Below are 20,004 nucleotides of genomic sequence, written 5' to 3'. Positions count from 1 at the left end.
CCTGTTTTTGTTTATATGTCTTTTTGATCGAGTTGAGCCATTTCAATTGATATTTTATAGTGTGTCTTTTTGTGTTGTAATGTTACACAACTGTTTCAGGTTAGGGTGAAGGTTGGCGCCTGTTAAAACGTTTAAACCCGCTGCATTTTCATGCACCTGTCCCAAGTCATGATTCTGTTCAGTGATTGTCGTTTGTTGAAATGATTCATAAGTGACTGTTTGCCGTTTTTAATATTGATTAGACCGTTGTTTTTTTCTGTATGAATTGTTTTACACTAAAAACTAGTTTTTTTTTTATCAAATATCCAATATCCAAGTTTGTCATTGAATAATTTACAGAATTAAAATAAACTACATATAACTTTATTGGTTATGGCAAATAAAACAATTAATGTATATAACCAAAACCAACCTTCTATTGTTTGTCATAAACGTTGAGGTAGGGATTGACACATATAATAACATATGTTTATGTTACTATATCTCAACAAACAAAACTACTACTTACTCATTAATTGCTCTTTTTGGTTTATTTCTTTTTTTTGGTTAATTAAAAATTTGCACTGGTTTAAAATATAAGTAAAACACTGTTATTTCTTTTTCAGAGAAAATACACTTGTCTATGCTATCAAACAATACACTGCTCCTGGTCTAAGTTCTGAATAACATGTATAATGTATACATTTAATATTTAAAAGACGTAATTTTTCACTCAAATCCTTTTCTTTTATGTGAAGATATGGATCCCATTCCTGGTTCAAACGGGATGTAGTAAATTAGGAGGTTTGGTATAAGAAAATCATTGAAGATATGTAATGGCAAGGGAAACCATGGTGTGGCTGGGGTATAGAAATATGGTCTTCTTCCGACTTGCAGTAAAACACCTTTCTAAGTAAGGTGTCATTTTTGCTGTTCTAGATGTGTAAATTGGCAACCATGTCCGGTCAGAATGAATGGGGTCGGTGATTCCGATGTATCATGTTACGCTCTGTGAACGTTAAATAACCTTGCAACAACTCTGAATTGTCCGTAGTTGGCCAGTTGCAAGCCAAATGTGTGCCCTAATCAAACATATTTTGTCATGTCGGGGCCTTTTATAGCTGACTACGCGGTAAGGAATTTGCTCATTGTCGAAGACCGTATGGTGACCTATAGTGGTTAATTTCTGTGTTATTTGTCTCTTGTGAAGAGTTGTCTCATTGGCAATCATACCACATCTTCTTTTCTATATATAGTTTTCCGGTTGTTAACCAAATTTCCCACCCTCCATCCTTGTTGCCCAACCTTGTTAAACCAAATGATTGTATTAATTGTTAATAGAGTGTCGATACTTATATTCCTGAAACAACTGGGAGTTAAATGAGCTATAATAAATAAATAAAAAATTAATGAACAAAAATATATACATAGTGTTTTTGAACAATACAAGTCATAACAACACTCATATAACAACACTGAAGGCTTAAACATGACAAGAAAGGAAAAGGTACGAGTTTATGTATATCAATCAACCACTAATTTAATCAGATCGTTTATTTCTTTAGTTTGCAATTAAAAAACAAATAGAAAGGAAGGACACAAATCATTTAATGACAAATATTGCTAAAAGTCATTCAAGATACCGATTCTTTCATTTACACGTGATTCTTCAGTTCCACTCAAATCAAAACAGTTGGAGAACAAAACAAAATTCGAATCTATGCCTGGGGTAGAAAACTCATAAGGTATTAAATGTTTTAATGAAAAATAATGTTAAAGTCATTGAAAAAAACGCGCATTTCGTTTACACGAGATTCTTCAGTGACACTCAAATCAAACAGTGGGAGGGCAAACTAAAATTAGAAAATATACTTTGGTTAAAAGCTCTTAACGTGTTAAATGTTTTAAACATTTTATAAACAAGATTTATAAAAATGACAATTTTAAGATATTCAATGTCATTGCCAAATAATGAAATATTTCTACAATCAAGCCTCATCTGTACCAAGTCCGGAATATGACAGTTGTTTTCCATTCGTCTAATATGTTTGAACTTTTGATTTTGCCATTTGATAAAGAATTTTCCGTTTCGAATTTTCCTTGGAGTTCGGTATTTTTGTTATTTTACTTTTTGAATGGTGTTAAAATCAAACAAGTTCAGCAACATAAATACTGTGTTACGATCTACAAACATTCATTTGATCAATAGGGGCGTAAATGACATAAAAGTCCAAATTCATTCAACGATTTTATTAAAGTTAAAAGATTACGAACAAGATAAAATCAAATCGTACTGAAAAATATTTCGGCACAACTAACTACTTTTGACAGTGTCAACCCTTTTCCAAAATGAAATAAAACAGTATGAGTCTTTTATGTGTAAAGGAATCTTTGATCTAGTCGTTGGTGCTATCGAAGCCGGAAAAAGCTGAACCTAAAACAAAGGAAGTTACAATACTTGCTTATTGCTTATCTACACGATGTGTATGTATAATTCTGTTTAAAATTCCTTTCAGAATGACAAATTTAAAGATTCATTGAAGTAGAGATACTTTTACATTCAGACACTTCTATACAGAACATGACATTTTATCATTTTTTCAGGTGCTGTTTGGATTATTGTCATGAGAATCATTCGACGATGGATTAGAATTCGTATCAGTAAGTTCTTAAAATATGCAGACCTAAAGGATGAATTTGGAATAGAAATGTGATCTTTTTTATCTCTTGAAACTACAGTACTAAATTTTATGCAATCAAGATGCGACTCTTGAATATGATCAAGAGTTGAGTAGGAATATACAAGACTCATTTTCTTCTTTTTAATGAAAATAAACTCATCATAGATACCAGAATTGAAATTCTGTATTTGCGCCAGACGCCCGTTTCGTCTACAAAAGACTCATCAGTGACGCTCGAATAAAATAAAGTCAAAAATGCCAAATAAAGTACGACGTTGAAGAGCATTGAGGACAAACAATTTATTTTCCCGATACTTGTATAGCTTTTTAAGATTAATGTTGTTATCGTGCAAAAATTAAACTAAATATATACTACATCAAGGGAATATTAGTTAAAGAGAATAACACACTCATTGCACATTTAAGGACCAGTTTATCAACCTCTTCCGTTTGCATTATTTCTGCTCATATTCAAATTAAATATACTTTCTGCCTAAAAGACTGATAATGACTTAATCATTTTTTTTTTAGTTTTTCTCAATTTTCAATAGTTGTTTGCCTAAAATTCAACAAGGTGTACGACATTGTTTATAAGGGCATTTATATTGATAGGGTGCCATATTTGTACAACTTTTCCTGTTAATCATTTTTGCATTTAAAATATTATATCTATCCATTTTAGTGTTCAAAAGAAATTTCAAAAATACCAAACAGTCGATAAAAATGTCATTTAATTGTTAAAAATTTATGACAATTGTCATTTAAGGGCATCAACGTCTATCATGCCTATAAAACGTTACTTGTCAGTTTTGATGAAAATAAAAAGTAATAAGATCTCAATTTTAAATGTTTGCCACTGTTAGTTCCTATCGTTGGCAGTATTTAAAATAATGACAAAACTAGCATTTTACATATCTATTAGGATCTGAATTGGGGTCCTCCTTTTCTGTATTCTTAAATATTTTAGGCCAGTTTTGTCTTTTCTTTATACTTTTTGCCCATTATTCTCTATTTTTTATTTCTTTAGCACACTGTTCTCTATGTTTATATTTTTTGTCCTTTATTTTCTTTTCTGTAAAATTCCATCTCCAACCTCATCTATTAGAAATAGCTCATTGAACTCTTTGGCAAGGTGAGCCTAAACAAACAGTAGAAAGACACCCCCCTCCACGAAAAAAAAAGATCCAGGGGTATATGAAAACTAAGATTAGAATTGCTGCTCTCTTTTCTATTAAAAAGGAGATTTAGTATGATTGCTAACTAGACAACTATCCATTGATGACAAAACAAAGTGGATGAACGCAACTATATGGGCCTGTACCAGGCCCAAAAACAAGTAAAGTCCATACTGTATAATAAATCGAGCAATGTTAGTACAAAATAGTTTTATGAAGGGCCACTAGTATAAAACGTGATGTAAAATTTTACAATGCTTGTCCGTGTGGTCTTTTATAGAACGTTAAAGAGAATTGGTGTTTGTCCTATCACAACCTATATTCAACATGACGTTGAATTTTTTAACAAATTTTATGGAATTTACCCCTTTAGGCAATTATGTCCTTTTTTGAATGACTACCTGATTGAAGATTGAAGACATTTATAAACATCTATTTACAGTTCCTAGAAATTTTGACATCGTTGAATCCACTGATTGTTCAATTACCATTGCATGGTTTATTGATGTCCTAGACAAGTGCATATCGTATGAGCTTTATCGTCGACATATAGCGACAGATGACGTGACTCTCAGGAAATTCTCTTCCGAAGATGTTTTAGAAGGGGGAAAAGGACGACGCATGTACAAACTTCAAAATATGCTACCTGAAACATATTATGAATTTAAACTACGTTCTGTATATAACGATGTCAAAAGTCATTATTCGGAGTCGATAACCAGGCAGACACTGAAACTAGGTAGGAAAAGATTTGGATTTACTTTTTTTGTTCAATTAATTGATCGTTTAACATGAAACACTTATATTTATTAACACAATCCAAATGTTGAGTTTTTCGTCAAGCGAAACATAAGTATGCTGTTTCCGGCGTCGGTTGCGTCACCAATGTATAAGTTTATGGGGAACCAATATTGGTACAGATGGGTGCACTCCTAACCTGTACAGCAAGTTAACTTGATAACCAGTCATTTGGACTGGTCAAAGTTAACCTGTGACCGAATATAGGACTGCTCTGACCAGTCCTAGGACCAAAATCTAGTTAACTTGGAAAGCGGACTTGGACCTAGGACTGTTTTTATGTCTGCCAAAAAGTTAACTTAGAAACAGGTCCGCTATTGATATAAGTTAACTTCGAACCAGTCCTGTCATAAGTTAACATAAGTTAACTTCGGAACCAGTCCTGTCATAAAGTTAACTTGGAAACCGGTCCTGCCACAAAGTTAACTTCTGCTTGAACAAATCCGATCAAAACCAGACCTGTTCCCAAGTTAACTTTTGACTGGTCTGGTCAACACTAAGTTAACTTGTAACCAGGACCGCTCTTCGTTGATTTAAAAAAAATATTTTTAATATCTTTGTTTCGTAGTATAAACATCGAAAATAAAGTAATTTGAAAATTAATACTTCCGTTTTATGAACAGGATTAAACACAAATAATTGAAAATAAGTACGCACAGAACGTAACACAAATTTATCTGTGATCTGACAATCTATCTATTATAAAAACGATCTCGGTTACAATGATAACAGGCACTGAATATATATATATATTCCGAGATCAAATTCAATTATATTATGTATATTTTTGAAAAGAAGTATATTTGATGTTAGGTGTATACGTCCTTGTTAGTTATACATCCTTGAACTATGCAGCCACAATCAGCAATAGTTTAATTCATTTAAATAATGACTACAAATTTTTGTTCGCCTAAATTAAGGGTGCCAGCATGTCTTTTTTTTACTCAAAATACTGATACGTAACAAAATTTCAGTAGTTTTGATGCCTCCAGTTGACTTGTACAACAAAATTATTTGACCGCATCCACCAAAACTGATCATATATGCACTTTAATTTGTAAATCTATATACCCGCATAGTAAATCAGCAATATTTTTTATGTCAGGATTCAATGTATAATACAATCCTGACAATGGACAGCAAAATTGCAATATAATAACAAAAAATTTTGGCTCGCATAAATTTAGGATACCAGCATGTCCTCATTTTATTCAAAATATTGATACGTAACAAAATTTCAGTAGTTTTGATACCTCCAGCTGACTTGTACAACAAAATTATTTGACCGCATTACCAAAACTGACCATATGTGAACTTTAAATTGTAAATCTATATACCAGCATAGTAAATCAGCCTTATTTTTAATGTCAGGATTCAATGTATAATACAATCATGACAATGTACAGCAATATTGCAATATAATAACAACAAATTTTTGTTCGCCTAAATTAAGGGTGCCAGCATGTCCTCTTTTTACTTAAAATACTGATACGTAACAAAATTTCAGTAGTTTTGATGCCTCCAGTTGACTTGTACAACAAAATTATTTGACCGCATCCACCAAAACTGACCATATATGCACTTTAATTTGTAAATCTATATACCCGCATAGTAAATCAGCCATATTTTTTATGTCAGGATTCAATGTATAATACAATCATGACAATGGACAGCAATATTGCAATATAATAACAACAAATTTTTGTTCGCATAAATTTAGGATACCAGCATGTCCTCATTTTATTCAAAATATTGATACGTAACAAAATTTCAGTAGTTTTGATACCTCCAGTTGACTTGTACAACAAAATTATTTGACCGCATCCACCAAAACTGACCATATGTGCACTTTAATTTGTAAATCTATATACCCGCATAGTTAATCAGCCATATTTTTTATGTCAGGATTCAATGTATAATACAATCATGACAATGGACAGCAAAATTGCAATATAATAAGAAAAAATTTTGGTTCGCATAAATTTAGGATACCAGCATGTCCTCATTTTATTCAAAATATTGATACGTAACAAAATTTCAGTAGTTTTGATACCTCCAGCTGACTTGTACAACAAAATTATTTGACCACATTACCAAAACTGACCATATGTGAACTTTTAATTGTAAATCTATATACCAGCATAGAAAATCAGCCTTATTTTTAATGTCAGGATTCAATGTATAATACAATCATGACAATGGACAGCAATATTGCAATATAATAACAACAAATTTGTGTTCGCCTAAATTAAGGGTACCAGCATGTCCTCTTTTTACTTAAAATACTGATACGTAACAAAATTTCAGTAGTTTTGATACCTCCAGTTGACTTGTACAACAAAATTATTTGACCGCATCCACCAAAACTGACCATATGTGCACTTTAATTTGTAAATCTATATACCCGCATAGTAAATCAGCCACATTTTTGATGTCAGGATTCAATGTATAATACAATCATGACAATGGACAGAAAAATTGCAATATAATAACAAAAAATTTTGGTTCGCATAAATTTAGGATACCAGCATGTCCTCATTTTATTCAAAATATTGATACGTAACAAAATTTCAGTAGTTTTGATACCTCCAGCTGACTTGTACAACAAAATTATTTGACCACATTACCAAAACTGACCATATGTGAACTTTAAATTGTAAATCTATATACCAGCATAGTAAATCAGCCTTATTTTTAATGTCAGGATTCAATGTATAATACAATCATGACAATGGACAGCAATATTGCAATATAATAACAACAAATTTTTGCTCACCTAAATTAAGGGTGCCAGCATGTCCTCTTTTTACTTAAAATACTGATACGTAACAAAATTTCAGTAGTTTTAATGCCTCCAGTTGACTTTTACAACAAAATTATTTGACCGCATCCACCAAAACTGACCATTTGTGCACTTTAATTTGTAAATCTATATACCCGCATAGTTAATCAGCCATATTTTTTATGCCAGAATCAATGTATAATACAATCATAGCAATGGGCAGCAATATTGCAATATAATAACAACAAATTTTTGTTCACATAAATTTAGGATACCAGCATGTCCTCATTTTATTCAAAATATTGATACGTAACAAAATTTCAGTATAGTTTTGATACCTCCAGCTGACTTGTACAACAAAATTATTTGACCGCATTACCAAAACTGACCATATGTGCACTTTAATTTGTAAATCTATATACACCATGACGTACCCGCATAGTATTAATCAGCCATATTTTTTATGTCAGGAATCATTGTATAATATAATCATGACAATGGACAGCAATATTGCAATTTAATAACAACAAATTTTTGTTCGCATAAATTAAGGATACCAGCGTGTCCTCCTTTTATTCAAAATATTGATACGTAACAAAATTTCAGTAGTTTTAATACCTCATGCTGACTTGGAAAACAAAACTATTTGACCAAAACTGATCATATGTGCACTTTTATTTGCAAATCTATATACCCGCATACCATTGTACCGAGCGCCTTAATGTCTTCTCCTGGCGCTCCTGTTCACATTTTAGTAGGACCGTAAATGTACACGTAATCAATAATATTGGAAAACCATTAATGCAAAAAATATTCTGAATAAATTGAGAATGTCAGAATTTCATCTCTTTATTTATAATAACAGTCACATCATATATAGGAGTTCATGATGGTGTACGTGTAAAACAAAACTATTATGCCACATCATCAAAGTACCAACACTGACATGTCTGAATTCATTTGTACTATTTACAATGATTTAATAAAAAAAAGTATACGAGGTTCTCTTCTTGGAATCTATTATGTCGGTTGATTGATTTTGTTTATAGTTAAACGTCAAGTGGCAACTATTTCATTAAAGTGCGCATTGAGTATAATTTTAGGACGTCCCATATAAATATCGGCAATGACAAATCTCTCGATAAATCTGACGAATTTGACGAGATTGTTGATAGTTTTACCACATCGTATGCTTACGGACACTGTACAATTTCTGTTAGAATATTCTGCGGGAAATAGAATAGTAAATCCAATGCAAACAAGTTGAATATCAATGAAATATCCATGCAAGTATAAATTTATGCATAAAGTAAAATTTAGGAAGGGACAGGTAAACAACGGGGAACGAAGTAACGTAGACAATGTTGCCGATATCCCGTGACATAAGAATATTGTTCCGATGCGTTGGATAACCTTTCTATCCGCCTTCTAATAAAAAAAACTCTGTGTGATCGTATAGCCATTTTTTATTTATATAAAAATACATGTATATCAAATAAAAGAGAGCATTTGTATAATATCTAGTAGAGTCTAGCGAGTAAATAATAAATGATATCTGTGGAAAAACAATGCGAATGTTGTTTACATATTTTAATGAAAGCTCAAGTCTGATATGAAAACTCTTATAACGATAATCTGTCATAAGCAGACCTGTCCTCAGGTCTGGTCAATAGCAGACTTGTCCACAGGTCTGGTCAAAAGCAGACCTGTCCTCAGGTCTGGTCAGGAGCACCACAGGTCTGGTCTGAGGCAGACCTGTCCTTAGGACTGGTCAAAAGCAGACTTGTCCACAGGTCTGGTCTGGGGCAGACCTGTCCTCAGGACTGGTCAAAAGCAGACTTGCCCACAGGTCTGGTCTGGAGCAGACTTGTCGATAGGTCTGCAGCAGTCCTAAAAAAGCAGACCGTAGGTCTGGTCCACCAACGACGAAGTTAACTTGCTTGACTGCTTAAAAATTCTCAAGTTAACTTAGAAAGCAGTCAACAAGTTAACTCTAAGTTAACTTTTGTCAAGGTTAGGACCGCACCCATCTGTAGGTCAAAAATATCTGTTAAGCAGTTGAATTAGCATTGGCACGTCTCATTTCCATGCAGATTATTCTGTCCAGCAATCTCAATTATGGTCTATTGACTTTGAAACTTCTGCTTAGTATATATTTATTAGTTTGTGATTAGGTCAGTTTATGGGAAACCAATAGTGATAGGTCAATGACATTGGTATGCCGTGATATTATTATTAGCACTTTTCCTATTCATGGAGATTATTTGACCCAACTCCCTCAGTCATAGTCTATTGATATTAAAACTTTTGTTTAGTTTACATGTATTTGCTTGTGATTAGGGAACGACCATGTAACTTAACAAAAGGGGTCGGGGTTATGGTTATTCCTAAAAAATATTCTAATCCTCAAGTTGATGAAAAAAAATGTTGTAGTCCAGCAGATGACAAAAAAAATATTTTGAATCCAGATTTTCCCCATACCTTAAAGTGTTAAATTTTGAAAAAAAAGTCGATTAATAGCGTCGAAAAACTAAAAAAATAATGTTCGCGCTTTGCAAAAACTCCCCCCCCCCCCTTTTTGAAGTTAAATGGTTGCTTCCTAATATCAGTTTATGGGGAACCACTAGTGGAAGACTTGATTTGATTTTTTGTGTTTTGACACCACTTTTAAGCAACGTTTTTGGGCTATTTCGTGGCGGCAAGTTTTTAATGGTGGAAGAAGCCGGAGTGCCCGGAGAAACCCACCAACATTCGAAAGGAAAACTGACAATCCTAATAAATTATGATTGGAGTCGAGTGCACCCGCAGGAGCGGGGTTCGAACTCACAACCTCAGTGTTGACTGGTTAGTGATTAGAGTAGAAAATACGTAGACCACTTGGCCTCCGAGGCCCCTCACAAGTGATAGATAAATGATAGTTAGAGTTGTATGTTTTTCCATTAGAACATCTCATTCCCGTGCAGATTGTTTGACACTGTACCTTAATTTATGGTTCATTGACTTTGAATATTGTTCATAACTTACATCTAATAGTATTGCCTATTTTAATTTCAACATGTTCAATTTACTATCAAAAAAATAAGAAAAAAAAAACGGCCAGACGTATCTCTGTATTATTAGTTTATTTAGTATACAATTTACATATGCCATTAGAACCGCCTATACCGGCTAATCATTTAGAAGATTTTGCATTGTACAGTTTATTGTTTTGAGTATCTTAGGTTTGCATGCTCTCAAACGTTTGATATTTTGTCCAAACAGATAAATCACCATCGTTTTTGTTGTGGTAAATCGCCTCGAATAATCAATATATAGTCATTCAGTCAATATTTTAGAAACAGCGAATCATAAACAAACACGCATAGAATGAAAACATACGTCATCTGATTTTGTACATTGTATGGACATTCCTTCCTGAGGAATCGCTTTGGTTTGTCGGTGGGTGGGAATATATTCAAGGGGTATTACGAAAATGAATGTTCCGTGTAGAGCACTCGTAAAAAAAAAACACTACCTGACATTGTGGTTCAATCTTTAAATTTTACCATTATTTCGATGAGGGTGACGCACAACAAGACACACAAGTATAACACGGATAAAAAGAATCGAAGGCGGAAAATTAAACATACCATTTGTGAAGAAAAAAAGAAACAGTTTTTATACCATTTATTACATATCTTGATCTAGTGAATACCTTGCTGGATAACGTAAAAATCGTTTCGAGTGATAGATATAGTTAACGCACACATACAGTCGGCGAAATCGTTCAAGTAAACCGAGATCCATAGTCGTGTATTGAGACCAAGCTGTAAAACAAAAGGGTCAATTAACTCACCCGTGCATCATATGTCCAGACGCATAGGTTATCTCCCTTGACCTACATAAAAAAAATTTAATAACAATTAAACGTATTTTCTGAATGAAAACTAGCATTGAACGTGATGCTTAATTTGAAATAACTGTCCGGGTGACTTAAAGAACTTTAAATAGTTTTAGTCCGTATAATCAAAAGTTATTTCGTTGGATGTGGAGTTCCACAGCGTTCTGTAAATTTATTAATTTTCTAAGCTTTCTTGTTAAGTAATGCTTTTTTTTAAGAAGCTACGAATTAAAAAAAAAAAAGTAAAATTGTTCCAAAAGTAAAAGAACTGTATCAATGTTACTTACATCAAGATAACCGCGGTATTTTCATATTTGAAGGTGTCAGAAGTTTGACCTTTTTTGCCTATGGTAACATCGATATCACCGGATACAACTTTTAGTAATATTTAAAATCAACCTGATATATTAAACAATCTGCCATCTGCTGATGATTTATCACTCAACGATTTTTAAGGAAAATGTGTGTCCTATCAGTATTTTCTATAAACACGACGTTGTCGGTATTTTTTTGACTAATTGAATAATTAATTCCTTTGGCCCATTCTAATCTTTCTTTGAATAACTACACAATTGACAGGTAGTTCGATGACATATGTATCTATTTATTTACAGCTCCTAGGAAACTTGACATAGTTGAATGCACTGACTGTTCTATAACCATTGAATGGTTGGTTGATGTCCAAGACGAGTGCCTATCATATGAGCTTGATCATCGACCTCAAGGAACGAACGACTGGTCTACCGAAACTTTCCTTTCTGAAGATTTATTGAAGGCTGGATATGGACGACGCATGTACACATTTGAAAATCTGTTGCCTGTAACATATTATGAATTTAAAATGCGCTTTGTTTATAAAGATGTCAAAAGCCATTATTCGGAATCTATGACTAAACAGACACTGAAACTAGGTAGGGAAAGATTTGAATTTTATTTTTCAAGTAAATGGGAAAATATTTGGGTTTCATTTTTCAATTAACATGATTAAGATGGTATGGGAGTATAAATTAAAAATGATAGAATTTGTTCATACTTTGCCAAAACGTAGTATATATTAATATATTTTCAAAAATATAATAAAATGATAGGTCACCGCGCATTTTCTCAAGCTACAGGTTGTGACAAAATGACACATTTTGTATGGGTTATACAGGAAAAAACATCATTATGTGATTAGAAGCTAAACTAAATTATAGAATTGTAAATTAAAATACGAGAAGATACCTTGTAGAAAATGCTTTGGGAGAATCAAAAGAAAAGATAGGATCACCGTGCGTTTATTCCGGCTAAAATACAATATAGCAAAATTCCATGTAAATTCCTTCAGAAAATGCACTATTTTAGAGTTACAATGTACCTTCCCTTGAAATGCCATTTTTAAAAACATTAAAAATCTAGCAAAAATAATCTACACTTGTAAACATATCAATATCTATAAGTTAAAATCGTATAAATTTGTTCTTTTAAAAGCAAATTCACATTAGTAATTCCTGAATCCAATTTTGCTAACTTGATTGAAAATCTGGACCTCAGATTATCTGGTTTTTTTTTATAATCCAAGATGGCGAAAGACACCCATACCACCTTAAATGGTGAAAGATTTGGCTTTTTTTCAATTAAATGGTCGTTAAACATGATGATACATGTATATTCACTGACATCATCCGGAGTTTTAGTGTTTTTTTTTTCATTTTTCCAACTCAGATATGCCAGTTACTTCCACTATTTCGGATAATTATTTAGAAGATTTTACATTTAAATTAAAACGTATCCTGTTTTTAAGTAATTTTTGGTTTCTATGCTCTCAAACGTGTCATATTTTGTCCCTTTCATATATAGTATCGAACAAAATATTTCTCTTTTTTTTTATTCTTTGGTAAATCACACAACATACTCAAATACAGAAATAGAGAATCATGAAATAACCACATCGAATGAAAACAAACTGCATCTGATTTTGCATATTTTATGGAGCTTCATTCCCAATAAGCGCCTGGGTAAGTCGAGTGGTGATATTGTTGAAGGGATATGACTTTAATAAAATAAAAGCTAGTTTGGTGAAGAGAACTTTTGACCAAACTAAACTGGCAGAGATTGAAACTTTTATTAGCAATCACTTGTATGACAACGTATCTACAGGTATAAGCTATCTGAGAAGGTGATACAATCTCATATTTTACTATGTATATTATTTCGATGACGGTTACCCACAACAAGACACACAAGTATAAAACGAATACAAAAAATCAAACAATATTTTTATCGAAAAATACCGTTTTAATACATTATTGAACATATATAGCTAGGAACAATGTAAACATCGTAATGAGTCGTAGAATAATTAACGAGCACGTTAAATCGTTGAAACCGTTTCAATACACAGTGATTAAAATCGTGTATTGAGACCGAGATGTAAACAAATCGGTCGATCTATGTACATGTGCATTATTAATTAAGACGTCCAGGCAACTACATACCAGACAATGTTTGAAATAGTTACCATTTGACCGAAAGAAAATAGTTAATAAGAAATTATTACACATGTTTAAAATTGAAGGACAACTAATATAAAACGTGATATAAAATTGTACAATATCTGTCCATGGTTCTTTCAAACATTTTTAATCTAAATGTTTGGAAGTAATGTCTTTGCGTGTGGAAATCAACACCGTCGTTAAAACTTGCCGAGAGAGCGTTAGGTATTTCCATTTATTTCAAGACTTTTATGAAATGCTTTTGTAAAGTAGCTACGAATAATAAAAAGAAAATGTTTAAACAAGTACAACTAATATATCAATGTTACTTACTGCAAGTTTACCGGTATAATATCAAATTTGACAGTGCCAAAAGTTTAACCTCTATTTTCCTATCATTACATCATCGAATACAATTATTAGTATTTTTTTTTAGAATAAACTTACAATTATGCCTTTGGGTGATGGTTTATCACATTTTATACGAATATATGTAGGAACCGACGATCCTTAAGGGAATACGTGTTTGTCCTATCATAAGTTTTCATTGAACATGACGTTGTTTGTACAAATGTATATTTCGACTTATTAATCCCTATACTTAATTCCTTAAGATCATCTATTTACAGCTCCTAAAGAACTTAACATTGTTGAATGCACTGAGTGTTCAATAACCATTGCATGGTGTATTGATGTTCAAGACGAGTGCCTAGCGTATGAGCTTGATCATCGACCTCATCGAACAAAGGACTGGTCTACCACGACATTCCTTTCTAAAGAAGTATTGATAAAGGAAGATGGACGACGCATGTCCAAACTTCAAAATCTGCAACCTGAAACATGTTATGAATTTAAAACGCGTTTTGTTTATAAAGACAATGTCAAAAGCCATTATTCGGAGTCTAAATCCAAACAGACACTGAAAATAGGTATGGAACAATTTGGATTTTATTTTTCAATTAGATGATCATTTATCAATACTGACAACATCCGGATTTCTTTTTTTTTTTTTTTCATTTTACTTATTCAGATATGCCAGTTGTTCTCCCTATTTGGGCTAATTATTTATAAAATTTTACATTGTATCATATACTTCTTTTAAGTATTTTTGGTTTCTTTGCTCTTAAACGTGTCATATTTTGTCCCAACACATGGACCCGCCATGACATTTCCAGGCAGATGGAGGTATAACTTTTTTGTTAGAAAAACGTCGTCTATTATTTTAATGATACGTTAAATAATGTATGTAGACTAAAACGAATAATAACATTTTTGTTTTTGGCACTGACTTTATCAGCAAGAATATCAAGCGAGCCCGCATAGGATGAGCTGATATTCGAGCTGATGAAGTCAGTAATAAAGAAAAAAAAACATTATTTTTTTAATCGTCAGTTTTGCTGTTATTACTGACTTCATCAGCTCGAATATGTTTTTTTGTTAAGAATATGAAATAAAAGGACATGGTCAGTATAATTATTTGAACTGTATGCATGAGTTCGCGTTCATTACATTGATAGATTGTTGCAAACGAACATGAATACGGGAAGTTGCTGCAATTTTTAGTGACATCATTTCCTAATACTTTCGAGTATAAGGTCCTCTCCATGATATGGAAAAATACCTGGCAGTAAGATCAAAGGAAAAATGTACAAACTACCGATACAAAAGTTTTTTTCCTATACTGAATCAGAGGAGGTGTTTCGTTTTGCACACGGCACGCATATTCAAACTATATTATCGATCGCCGGAAGTCGGTTTGTCAGTTGAAAAATGGCCGTCGAAGTATCAACAACTACAAGCGCTTGGATAGATTCATCTGGAATTTGGCTTTTTTGCATTGAGAAGAATATTTTTAGTGTAGCAATGAGAGATTGTCCAAGTATTAAAGTTAATGTACGTGTAGGACACGTAGCTCCATCAGACAAAACCCAAGTGAGACGTTGCATTCTGTTTGCAGACGACGGATTACTGGAGTCGACACTCAGCAACAAAACGTCACCAGCCTTGCTAGTTGTCAAAAATTCTTGTGATTTTAAGGTATTTTAGTTTTCCTTACCAAGTTTTAAAAATATCAAGGAAGTGAATTATTAGGAAACAATTTATTTTCTTTGAAACCCGATTTATCCTTCTATCAAAAGTACCTCAACTGCTCAAGCCTCAATGTAAAAAAAGTGCAAAATCGTAGGGACTGGCCATGAACTGAAGGCCATACACAAAGCCAGTTAATATTCTACGTGTAATTAACAATAACTAACTAATTCACCTTCTTGTTGTTGGATAGTAAGTGCAAACATTTTATTTTTAAACATTTTTTTTGTTAAATGTGCTTGGAAGATTAAGTCTGTGTATCATATGGCTACCTGTATGAGGGTGGATAGGAGGGTTGCTGATCCCAAAATCCCTGGCTTAAAATTACGAAATCCAGAGGTCCTGAAATTGGAATAAAGAATTCCCAGATCCCGATATCCCAAGCTTATAAACACCTGATCCCAGAGTCCGGTTAAAGGCCCTATCTCCCCTCATGTATATCTAGTCAAGTCCGCTTTAGTAGATCCAGAACTTTCCATAAGGGGGTCCCACTGACTATTGAAGAATTTTTGTCCTACCATGTCAGTGATATTGCTTGACTAACTAAATTACTGGAGAGTAAAATTTATGGTTTATTATAAATTTCCCAATTTGATAAAAATGACGCACATTTTCCTAATAAAAAAGGGCCAAGGTAGTTTTGAAAAAAAGCCAATTATATCACTGCATGTGAAGACTTAATGTAATAAAACTTTTTGAACTTGGAATTATTTTTAATTATGGAATTTGCTTGATTTCTTGTTATTGAATTTTTTTTATAAATTCCATGTTTATTCTATACTGAAATGTTCTGTGCTGCGCACAACACTTTCTATTATAAAGAAAATATTATATTTTCAATAGAATGTACTGTGACGCACACAACACTATCCAACCAAAATACATTGTATGGAAAATGTTAAATGTTATGAACTGCTCAAATGATCATAATACCAAATAAACATGGAATTTATTAAGATTTTAAACACAAGAAATTATGCAAATAATAGCCTGTTAAATGTACAATAAAAAAATTACTACCTACCTACACTTTTTTCTTTGATGTATTAAATCCTGATATGATAGTAATTAGGAAACACATATATTATATAACTTGGCCCAATCAAATTTTTCCCCGCAAAAAGGTGTGTGCATCTATCTGCCTATGGTCCCTATGATAAATATTGCACCGTCAATTAAAAAAAAATGCAGATAATGAAATATATTATGTATGTAAAAAAAAATCACCTGGAGTCACCCATTTTTGGTACTTTGGTACTCACAATTTTTTTAGAATACTCCACATTGTGACATGTCAATGATGAATGATTGGAGCCAAAGATATACATGTAGTAATCAGCCTTATCATGTATTGCATAAAAGAGGGACGAAAGATACCAAATTAAAGGGACTGTCAAACTCTTAAATCTAAAACAAACTGAAAACGCCATGGCTAAAAATGAAAAAGACAAACAGAAAATACAATAGTACATATGACACAACATAGAAAGCTAAAGAATAAACAACACATATATATATAACACATATATATAGAACTTGTATGTTATTTAATATATATAAAACAGATGTACAAATACAGCAACATTACCAATGAGACAACAGACCACTGGAGACTAAATGACATTTAGGTTCGTACACAACTGTAGGTTACTGTTCAGCCTTCAACAATGAGCAAAATCTAGTGTATATATATTGTATATATGGTGTTCTATGACAATGTATGAAAAAAGTTTCTCTGTGAGTTTTATTATAATATATTCCCTCTGTTTCAGTTTGACAAAGATGCAGTCAAGGGATTATTCAGCATTGGAAGTGAGTCTTGGGCTGCACTTGTTTGGTCATTTGCTATTGTTCCAGGAGCAACTTTCCAAGGGAGACCTGATCATAGCAATGCCTTAGATCTTCCGGGTATGCCAGTTCACAATCTGGATGAAATTCTGAAATGTTCATGTGTAGTAGGAGGAAGCGTTTTTGTGCCTAATAAAGATATCAATGTATTAACATCTGAATTAACTGTTAATGACTCAGGGAGTGAAAGTGATCAGGATGACCAAGGTATTTCAGATCATGATAGTGCTGAGGATGAACATTACACCTCCATCTTTCAAATAAGAGGTTCAACATATGGTGAAGAATATCAACTTAATCTAAAGGAGGTACAAGGTGCACTTAGACAATGTATTTCTGTGCCCGTCAGACTTTTATTTCAAAAAGACAATCCTAAGGACAAAAATGCTATAAGTGTAAATGCTACTGTCAACAGCAAGGACCTTCAACTTGGCTATATTGGTGTCAAAAAAATACCAAAGGTAACAAAGGCTTTGACATCAGGAGAAATAGTGACAACATCTATGAAGTCCGTCACATCGTGGTTTGTCAGAAACTTGAACTCAAGAAAACTGAAAGGATCGGTTGTTGTCTGCAAGAAAGGAAAATGGCTTCCAGATTCAGACAATAATTTTTATAATGCAGATTTGTAAATTTTAATTGTCATCAGATTGTGTTTTAGTATTTTCATTAACATGTAGTCAGTAATGTCAGGATGCACCATATGCATTTGATTTATTCCTGGGGTTTCTTTCACCACAAATGTCTGGTTTCACGTCTATGGATAAATTTAATGTTTATTGTACATGTATGTCTCTTAACTGATAAATATCTTCGAGCTGTCTTCAACTTTTCAGCAAAATGTTTTTTAAACAATTGAGTTTCTCTCAACCAAGTTTATAACCAGTGGGATAAAAAAAAAATTGTGAATTCCAGATATACATTTTACAGAAATTTTAGTTTCCCTGAAACATTGGTTAAATCATTTACCCAAAAACTAAAATTATAAACTACATGTAGTGATTTGTCTGTAACAAATATTTGTGATATTTGCTGATAGTATAATCTATTAGTATATACTACACCTATTAAAATGTTTAAACCTGCTGCTTTTGTTCAGATCTGTTCTACATCAAGAATGTGATGTTCAGTGGTTGTCTTTTGATGATGAGAATTGGTTCATATAGTGTCTCATTTTTGTCAAGCCTGCGACTTTAGTTGCAGTAAGCTCAACATAGGGCAAATGTAGGTACAGTGATCTGGCGGTGGTGTTAGCTCACTTCTTAAAAGCTAAGGCAGCAACCATTTGATTTTCTGGGGGGGGGGCTATGGTTTTTTTTTCTGTGCAAACTTTTTTTTCGCCTTTGGCGAAGAACAATCTATTTTTTTAGCGACAAACCGAAGACAATTTTTTTCTTTCAATTTTAGCATTACATATAGTGGCAGCTGAGGGTGAAACAAACATTTTTTTTTACTCAGGGTCCAAAACAAATTATTTTTTTCACCAAAACCTGGAAACAAACTTTTTTTTCCAAAAAAAACCATAGCCCCCCCCCCAGAAAATCAAATGGTTGCTGCCTAATTATCATGTTAATATTATAGAAGGTGGAAGACTTGGATGCTTCATACTTTGTATATACATGTAGATGCCTCATATTACGAAGTTTCAGTCAGTCAAATGTCCAATGGCCTTGACCTCATTTTAATGGTTCAATGACCGTGGACCATGTTGACAACTTGAAAAAAAGTTTTTGTAACTTTAAATTCTCTCTTAATGTAAGTAATGGGATAACTATATTTGGTATGTGCGTACCTTGCAAGGTCTGCATGCCCGTCAGACAGTTTTCACTTGACCTCGACCTCATTTCATGGATCAGCGAACAAAGTTTAGTTTTGATGGTCAAGTCCTTAACTCATAAATCGCAATAGGTCTTGTTTATTCGGTGTATGAAAGGTCAAGGTGTACATGTCTAGCTGGCAGGTGCCATCTGACCTTGACTAGGCGGTATGGACTTTGCTCATTGATGAAGGCCGTACAGTGACCTGTAGTTGTTAATGTTTGTGTCATTTTGGTCTTTTGTGGATAGTTGTCTCATTGGCAATCATACCACATCATCTTTTTTATATTGACTTCATTTTCATGGTTCAGTTGTTAATAGTTTAGTTTTGGTGTTTTGGTCTGTATTTCTTATACTGTACATGCATATGTTTTGTAAAAGGTCTACTATATTTGGTGTGAGAAATGATTGTAAGGTGAACATGTCTAGCTGGCTGGTGTCATCTGACCTTGACCTCATTTTTATGATGCAGTGGTAAAAGT

At 32.9% G+C, this 20,004-nt stretch overlaps 2 protein-coding genes across 2 annotated transcripts in view; both read left to right on the top strand.

Annotated features, from left to right (window-relative positions):
- LOC139497771 (uncharacterized) overlaps positions 1-20,004 on the top strand; it is a 293,518-nt gene that overhangs the window by 171,054 nt on the left and 102,460 nt on the right. The window contains exons 8-9 of the mRNA XM_071286006.1: positions 2,584-2,640; positions 4,278-4,574. Of these exons, the coding sequence (XP_071142107.1) occupies positions 2,584-2,640; positions 4,278-4,574 (354 nt within the window). The remainder of the gene's footprint in view (positions 1-2,583; positions 2,641-4,277; positions 4,575-20,004) is intronic.
- LOC139498932 (uncharacterized) lies at positions 15,464-18,791 on the top strand. The gene is made up of 2 exons (XM_071287526.1): positions 15,464-15,806; positions 17,630-18,791. Exons 1-2 carry the CDS (start codon positions 15,540-15,542, stop codon positions 18,335-18,337), a joined length of 975 nt encoding a protein of 324 aa, XP_071143627.1. The 5' UTR covers positions 15,464-15,539; the 3' UTR covers positions 18,338-18,791.

Source organism: Mytilus edulis, chromosome 12, assembly GCF_963676685.1.
Source record: "Mytilus edulis chromosome 12, xbMytEdul2.2, whole genome shotgun sequence".
Classification (NCBI taxonomy): domain Eukaryota; kingdom Metazoa; phylum Mollusca; class Bivalvia; order Mytilida; family Mytilidae; genus Mytilus; species Mytilus edulis.
The sequence above is the reverse complement of the archived record's forward strand: the minus strand, read 5'-3'. Positions and strand labels throughout refer to the sequence as shown.

What these genes read in the sequence shown, in the direction of transcription:
- LOC139498932 (XM_071287526.1), top strand. Translation starts at nt 15,540, where the DNA reads ATGGCCGTCGAAGTATCAACAACTACAAGCGCTTGGATAGATTCATCT. An exon ending in AAAATTCTTGTGATTTTAAG is followed by an intron (nt 15,807 to 17,629) that starts GTATTTTAGTTT and finishes CCTCTGTTTCAG; the next exon opens with TTTGACAAAGATGCAGTCAA.